Below are 8,850 nucleotides of genomic sequence, written 5' to 3'. Positions count from 1 at the left end.
ACAGATTTGCATGTTCAGTTTGGAAAGTGTACAAATACAAATATGTAGAGTGCAAGACTTTGTATTTTATATTATTTTCTATGTATTTGTACTGTACATATTTGTATTTGTATTCTTTTCAAACTTGAGTTTACAAATACAAAATAGAAGGCTTTGCATTTGCATTGTACATATTTGTATTTACAATATTTCCCAATTGAGCGAGAGAGAGATGTGCAACAAATCGATTTGAAGACCCAGCAGCTATCCCGAAACATCAATATGCAAAATTCGGGTGAAATAGAAACGTTTAAACCATGATTTCAGTAACAGGTAACACCTAACTATATTACAAAGAGAGATTCAGAAGTTGGCATGCCAGATAGCCCCATCACCTTCCCCACAGCGTTGATGTACTTCCTCCATCCTCTCCACTGATTTGCAAATGCCACTGCAGCTCCAATCAAATGATGCACCGCAAGAATTGCCTGCTTGGGCCTTCCACTCGCAATCTGCGAGTTAATAATTTTAATAAAACGTAAGCAAAACACCAGTTCCCTGTATGATATGGAAGCAAGGATTAAATGCGTTACTCTTATATTTAGACAGCTTCAGCTCTGGGGATTGAATTTCTCCGGCCAAAAAAAGGACCTTTCAATCAGAAAGGTGTACCCACCCATGCTCAAAGTAAGGAATAAGTATGAATATTATCAATCTTTTTTGGTAGTTAGTACTGTTTCAAGGATGACTTCTTTGCAATTGCATTGCAACAATATTATAAGCCTAACAGTGTTGCTCCTGTAAAAGGACAAACCGTATAGTTTGAACTAGCAACCTCATGCAACCAAGTACAACATCATGCAAACGGCAGAAACTAGTAACCATGATCCTGATGGCAACGCTAGAAGAGTTCGAAGTATCTGAAGTCCATTAATCCTCATTTTTTTTCCTGAATGGATTGAATTAAATTTAGAGCATAGTTTTCAAGGCGCCAAGGCAAGGCTAGGCGACTGGGGGGTGCCCAGTCGCCTAGTCACCTAGGCAATGGATTTTTTTTCAAGTAAAAACATGTATCATAGGGTAATTCCCTAGGTTCCATAATCATATTTCCTTAATAAATATCCCTAATTTTCACAAGAAAAGTATAAACTTCATATTAAAGTATAGAAAATCAACATATTCCAACATATTCATGAGAAGAAAAAGAAGAAAGAAAAGAAAATTCAAAAAATATAGGGGCTGAACCCCCTATTTCTGTTATAGGAAAAGAAGAAAAGAAAAGGTGGAGGAAGAAGAAGAAGAAGAAAAATTAGTATATAAAAACACAAAATTAGTAAAGAAAGAGAAGAAAATGTGTTGATTGGACAACATTTTATGTTCTTTCTTACTTATTGGTTCAGGTTTTGAAGTCTTTGAGGGTACAATACAGCATTTAGCAATGTTTGTGTTGATTAAACCTTAACAAATAAGAAAATAACAAAAAGAAATTAGCATATAAACACACAAAATGAATATTTTAGTTTAAAAATGTCTATTTTATAATTATAACCTCAAAAAATTAAGAATATAAAAGTTTGTTATAACACGTTATAGAAAACTGTTCGGCGATTAGGCGAGGCGAGACTCCAAGGGCGCCTTGTCGCCTAGGCATTGGCTTGACAACTATGATTTAGAGTACGTGAACCTATGTTTACATTTAAAAGGTTGTGTTGTGTTTGCAGAATAGAAACCAGGATTGACATGCACATCATCATCTACTTTAATATAAAAATCAGCATCCCACTTAGCAACAGCTGTTGAAAAGTATATCTGGGTTTTTGAAGACAACTCATGGTACCCTTCTACATGGTTCTGCAAATAAAATCAGTTCAACTCAGCATAAAAACCTTGTATATGTGATTTGAATTGATGCAGAGATGAAGTTTGCAACTTAATGGTCCTCAGCAATTGATAGTTAACAAACCAGTCTCAGAAAATCCTTATGTTGCTCGTCTTCTGCATCAATAGCACGATCAAGAACACCACCTGGGGTTGCACTATAGTTCATAAAAAGAAAACCAATGCATCCTGTCAATCTGTGACGTTGAAGCATGTAATAACTTTAGCATAATTAGAAATGATAAACATACTACCTGTGGCCAATAACAAACCGAATAACAATACCCTTCTCCTTTTCCAACTTCCTTAACTCCTCTCCTGGACATAAATAGAAAAGAGAACTCAGAAAAATAGATAATATCTCTACATTTAGTTTTACTTTTGCTCTGATTGATGCCTAATTAAAGAGGTACGCATGAGGATTGAACCTTGGGGCATCCAAGTTTCTCGGATCGAATCCCGGCGCTTTCTGCTGCTGAATGCAGTAATGATTCCCATAACATAGAACAACTTCTGGCGCTCAGATTGTTCAGTTCCTAGCTTTGTATCAACTGAAGATCCTTCTTGATTATCTGCTTTAGCAGCTCTAGCTGCAGCGAGCTGCATTTCCAGAGAGGAGATTGTTTTGTCCAAAGTCCTGAAAGTAGTGAAATATGGAACTCAAGAACACATGAAATGATTTTCAAGTGAATCAACCATGACTGGTAAAATGGAAATGAAGGAGAAAATATCATGAAAGGAGTAGCCAAAATTGAAACGTGTACTTAGAACGACTTAGAAATGTACATGATTACATCATGTGTTTGAGAAACTTGAGTGAGGATATCTCCGGTCTGAATAGAAGCCTCCTGAAATAGGGCCAAGGAAATAATTTATACAAGATAATGAATTCAAATTAGCATGCATCATTATCATTTTTCTAGCTTGCCTTCTTTTCACAATTAGCAATTAGTTCAAGGTTCTGCTCTTGACGTGATGAAGCTTTATTGTCTAGTTTAGCTGGATCAGAAATGCCCCAGAACCTGTAGTTAAGCATATGTAGTTAATCTAAATTTATTCCATACAAAATAAATATCATTTAACTGAAAATATGAGAGTTTTAACCAGAGAATATGGATATCTCTATGTAGGATTTACTAGGATTTTTCATTAACTTTTGAATGCGGAAAAATGAGGGGTAAGAGCCTGTGAATATATGGTCTACAATATTTACTGGGAACAAGATACATATAAGTCAAACAAGTTACATCTTAAGAGGAGAGTTGACACAGAAAGGCCATCACTAAGTAAAGGATCCTAGTTCAAAGGGCACCCCAGTGCATAAGGCTCCCACCAATGCGAGGTCTGGGAAGGGACAGATGTACGCAGCCTTGTCCCTGCACATACAGAGAGTGCCATAAAATGTTGAGTAAAGGACCCTAGTTATGGGATTTGAGTAAAGGACCCTAGTTATGGGATCTTAAATGTCACAACTGCAAAAGTGCCATAACATTACAACAAAGATATAGATGCTAGAACGACAGCATCATGAGTTCTCTGTACCATAAATATAAGGTTTGTGTCACATTAACATAAATTTATTAATGGCAAAAATTAAGGAAATTAATAAATGTCATCAACAACTTTATGCACTTAATTGATACGCAGTAAGAATGACCATAGAACTTGAAGCAATCTTACAAATGAAACAATGCCTATTGATAATTCAAAAGATTGAATTTGCAGATCACCCCCTTCATAGAGATTTCTATGGGCCCCAGTTCAATAGACATACCAATATAACATTTATCTATTTTTTCTCTGAATTTTTGTCTTCTTTTATCCTTTCTTAAGCTTTTATTAACTCCCATTTTGTAGTTCCCTGTTCACAATCCCCACTGAACATTATATGGTCAAGGTGCATTGGATAAATTATTCGATATTGAGTTCACTGTGGTCAGGTTGGACCCAGCCTGAAACCGATGCAACATAAACCTGTTACCATTGTAATATTTATCACTTGATATTGTACTAATGTTTTCAGAGATAAGCTTTTAACAAAATAAAAGAAAAGATATAATAAACAAAAAGACAGACATAAAGGAAGTGAGGAGATGGAGATGAACAATATTGATCATGTACGCTCCTGGTCCTGCTGAGCTAATAAGAAGTATACAAAAAAGAAAGAAAGAAAGAAAGAATCTATCATGGGACAGTCCAATTGAGATACATGGAGCAGTATGATTTTTATAATAGATAATCTTTTTCTTTAGGTAGACTCTATTCTCTATGCTAAGAATGAAGATACTGTTAGACCATAATATGTGATGACTCTCATGCTAGCCAAATCCTAAGAAGTATTGCCAGTGGCCCAGTGCCATGACATATAACCTAATTTTAACATTTTCTCAAATATCAGGGATTGACAACATGCATCAGTACCATGCCCAAGTAAGAGTGTTATCAACCTACAGAAGAACCCTTTTATGGGAATAGCCAAAACTTCAATCACTTCATCATCTTGTTCAGAGTTATCAGTTATCAACAATGCCACCTCATTCTTGCTTCATTTTTCAACAAATTCACTTATACAAAAGCATTTCAAGAGAGCAGGAGCAATTTAGTTTTGCTCCGCAATGTCAACTAAATTCTTTCCTAATTGCAGCAAACCAACTGCTTCAAGTTAAAGTGACCCCAACACTTCCTGGTAAGAACCAATTACACTCTTAGTGGGGAAAAATGGTAACAGTAACAAACATTTTCTTCAGAAAGTCCAGTGCAATTCTAGACTTCACTTTCACTTTACGGTGGAGGAATCATATCCAATTTCCACGTAGTCACTCTCATTGAACAAAATAACCCTTCCAGCATCCTAACTACATGATTTTTTTATAACGTCTTAGCTAGATGATTAAAGTACACTGTTTTGGCTTTTAATTTTGCTCTGTTCTGAATTAGGGTCCGTCCTTTTCTACCCACCAAAAACCTCCTGTGTTGTTCAAATCATGCTCAACCCTGATCACGGCAACAAGGAATTATCAAAAAATAATAAAAATAAAAAATTAAAAAAAGAGAACTAGTCGAGCTCTTTGTTACAAAACCTAAAATAAGGGGGAGAGGGAGAAGTTTCATAGCTCATCCTTGAAATTTCTGGTAAAGGTAAGGACTGAGGACCGACAAAAAAAGAATGTGAATTGAGGGTTGAGCAAGGTTTGCTTTTGACACATGCCACTGTGATCGAGGGAAATTAGAGCTGCACTCAAGAGCTTTTACTAATAGCTGCAATCAAACGAGCTTCTTCTGATACCCAAGGAGGTGAAAAGGCAATACCGATAAACAAATTTAAAACTTCTGTGACCATAAAAGCAAAGCCCCTTCCACGAGGTTGGAACAAAATAATCCTGAGGTAAGACAAAATAGAGGGAAAGTCAGGGAGCCCAAATCACCGAAATGGTTGCCCGAAAAATATGCTTTAATCCTAGAAATCTAATCTGAATCCAGAACCGACTACTATGGATTGCACTCTGCATGTGGGTTTGTCTCCAAGAAAAGAGGGGAAAAAAAGAATCTCCAGGAATCACGATAAAACAATAACAAGCATGTTCACTATCTCGGGAGCTAAAAAACGGCATTGAAGATTTGGAAGGCCCAGTAAGCACAAGCAGAAAACTAAAACAACAAAAAATGAAAATTGGAAAGTGACTAGTAGAGAGGAGATCCCAACATTTTGAAGGAGAAAGCAAGGAAGGGAGAAATGACCTATTAACGACCAGAACTCCAAAACAGAAGCTCAAAATGCAGAAGAGAGAAACCCATCTGATTGAGAGCCCGCCTCCACTCTTTTGGTGCCTGCTCACGAGCATCAACCCCATTAAGAGCTATATGCCTCTGCAGAGCTTCTTCCTGCTGTTGTTGTTCGAGTATTACAGAGACGAAGCCATGGGAGAGGAAGAAAGAGGCTCAGGAATCTGAGAGTTTGCAGCAAACTGATTAGTATATTTTAAAAAAGCAGTCGGACTCATTTTTAAAAAACAAACAGGTATGTGGTACCCCCTTAATTAACCCGTAAGTCGTTTTTTTTTTATTATTTTATTCATCATGCTGTCCCCGCTTAATTGCCTTTTGCTTGTCCAACAGAGACAGAAGGTACGACAAATTTCGAATTTCCTAATATATCCCCAAAGCTGCCAAGCCAATAGTTTCCCTGGTTTCTTTTAGGCAAAAGGGGTACACAACGGGAACGAGGTAGGGAAGGTGGCCCTAGGGCTGCAAATAAATCGGATCAGATCAGATCCGATTCGAATCCGATACTCATTCGTTAAAGGGGGGGATTCTAATAATCTTCCTGATCCTAATAAATCGGTTTGGATCGCAAAAACTGATCTGTATCGTATTTGAATATTGGCCAAACCGATCTGCTGTGACCCAATTTGATCCGTTAATTATACAATATTATATATTATATTATATAATTATATATTATATATTATATTTTAATATATTATTTTATTATATAAATATAATTCTAATCAAATCGAATTCAGATCAATCAAATTTTCTTAACGGATCGGATCGAATATGCCCTTACCATATTCGATCTGATCCGTTTGCAGCCTTAAACATCAATTATTTCAGTCTGGCCCATAACTTTTTGGGAATCTCTTGATAACCTATGCACCGTAAGCGTCTGTCTGAGGCCCATATCTTAACACTTGTCCTAAAGAATCATGACCACCGTAAAACTGAGCCTACTCTATGGGAGTTCATACTCTGCGCCATAAGGGGCCGCCCTTCAGCACATTCCCGCCGTGTATTAAAAATATCTCTCGATGATAGTATTAAAAATCAATCATATCATCATTAGAAAATGTTTTTAATACACGGCGGAGATGTATTGTGCGACTGAGTCCGGATCTCCTCCATTCTAACATGATGTGTTATGTGTATCAGCACATTACATCTCATATACGGTGGGTCACAGTCGAGTTGGGATCTTCTCTGACAAAAACTGTCACAACACTCTTCCTATATCATCTGTATCCACACATCTCAGTGATCTCACCATAATACTCAGACGCATGATGAGATGTGCGAACACTTACCCATGATTAGATCTGAAATCGCAATTCGTGATTTGGGAAATCACTTTACACATCCATCGGAGTAATTAATTGTGTCTAAAATTAACAAACGCATACCAATTTATTTATTTAGCTCATCTATATATATGTTGGTTGGCCGGAAAAAAACAGGGAGGTTGTCCATCTTTTGCATTTTTTCTCCTTTTACATTTTTTCTACTTCCGATCTTATCCTGACCTCATCCTTAATTTTTAAGGCATAAAAATAAGATATAAAAGTGGCCTTACTCTATGTCAAAGAATAAGAAAAAATAAGGTTTATTTATTTTTTACCTAATTATGAACTTATTAATAATTTATGTTTACATTGATTAACTTTCTGATATATATATATATATATATATATATATATATATATATATATATATATATACGTACGTTTAATAGTATTGTGAATTTTCTAAGAGTGATTTTGTCACTTCCTTTTTTCTCAAGGCTTTTATAAAATTGTCCACATAACAACTCTTTGTGTGATCTCCTTGATCCTTCTAAATTCCGTGGTTTTTTTTTTTTTTGAATTTTGAAAAATAAAAACATAAAACATGGAATTGTTTAGGCTCATGCACAATATATGAGTTTTCCAATGAAAAAAAGAATGGACAAGTACGGATACACACAATGCAGAATTCTGAATTCTATCCCCCCTAATATTAGCTCTCTCCCCCCTTATAAACCACATCCTGCCTGTGAATTTGACATCAATTCAAGATAAGATGCATTCCCCCTATACTATGGGGCTATAAAATTCTGATATGGGCTGATTGGTCATTCTCCCAAAAAAGAAACGGTTGCTCCTAAATAGATGAGAATTTGCATTGTATGTGTTTCACAGGCCCACAATTTAATGATGGATATGACATTGATGAGAACTGTATGGAAACCAATTTTATGCTAGAATGTGGTGAAAACTACATAAAGAAGAAAATAAAAAGGTTGTACACTTGTACTTGCCTTTGTCTATTTATGTCGGCTAAGGGTTTTTTTCTTCTTCAGGGCCCTGGCAACTAGCAAGAAGCTTAGATTTCTTATTGGATTCAAATTTTAAACTTTCTTTTCTATATGGCAAAAATTTGTGGGAGGATTTGATCATACAATTAGGGAGAAAAAGAACAAGTGAAATTAACGGAAAGCAAAGATACAGAAATACGGAGGCACAAAATAGGGAAAAGAATATTACAGATTATCCTTAGTTAATAAAATCATGGTTTTAAAAGCTATGTTGACCCAAATAGTTGAACCATTAGAATTGGTAACAAACTAACCAATCAAGTTTCCAGATTCGGTTATACCTTGGGTCAGTTGAACCATTGAACCATATTTCGACCCAGGTATAGGTTTATGGTCATTTTCAAAATTAATTCAAAATAATAAAAATAGAAATAAAATGAAAAAGACAGTTCTATCCCAAAATCCCATTGGATGCCACTTTTAGGGTTTAAACTTTACAAGTTTAATGAGAAATGAGTTTCATTGTCTTAAATGGCATTTGATAAATCTAAAATCTAAATAGTTAAAAATATATTAAAAGTATCTAAAATCTGAAAAGAGGCATAAATGCTTTTCGAGTTTTTAGAGGCTCTGAATAAAGAAGGTTATTTGTGTTGGACCAAACCTTCAACATCTGAAATTCCCTGATTTTACTATTTTACCCCTAAAATAGACTATTTGGTCATTTTGAGTTCAATTTGTACTATTTCATAAAAAACATTTTATTAAATTCAAAATAATATTGAAAAATATTAATAAATTATAAAAATACAAAAAATAATAATTTATTAAAATAAGAAGATTGTACGATTATTGTTAGAAATTGTATGAAAGTATGACATTACAATGGTAATTTAAATTTCTATTTTATTAATTTATATAAATAA

General features: G+C 35.0%; 1 protein-coding gene across 1 annotated transcript; it reads right to left on the bottom strand.

The window, feature by feature from the left end:
* Positions 1-214: 214 nt before the first annotated feature.
* Positions 215-5,872, bottom strand: LOC148864296 (beta-1,6-galactosyltransferase GALT31A-like). The gene is made up of 8 exons (XM_088976310.1): positions 5,596-5,872; positions 2,786-2,879; positions 2,644-2,705; positions 2,286-2,494; positions 2,112-2,175; positions 1,943-2,015; positions 1,710-1,830; positions 215-500 (listed from the first exon to the last, which is right to left on the bottom strand). Exons 1-8 carry the CDS (start codon positions 5,706-5,708, stop codon positions 343-345), a joined length of 894 nt encoding a protein of 297 aa, XP_088832436.1. The 5' UTR covers positions 5,709-5,872; the 3' UTR covers positions 215-342.
* Positions 5,873-8,850: the final 2,978 nt, after the last annotated feature.

The sequence above is a fragment of the Nelumbo lutea genome, chromosome 3 (assembly GCF_056320005.1).
Source record: "Nelumbo lutea isolate HS-2025 chromosome 3, American lotus-T2T, whole genome shotgun sequence".
Lineage (NCBI taxonomy): Eukaryota > Viridiplantae > Streptophyta > Magnoliopsida > Proteales > Nelumbonaceae > Nelumbo > Nelumbo lutea.
Note: the sequence above shows the minus strand (reverse complement) of the source record. Positions and strands in the feature narration are given on the sequence as shown.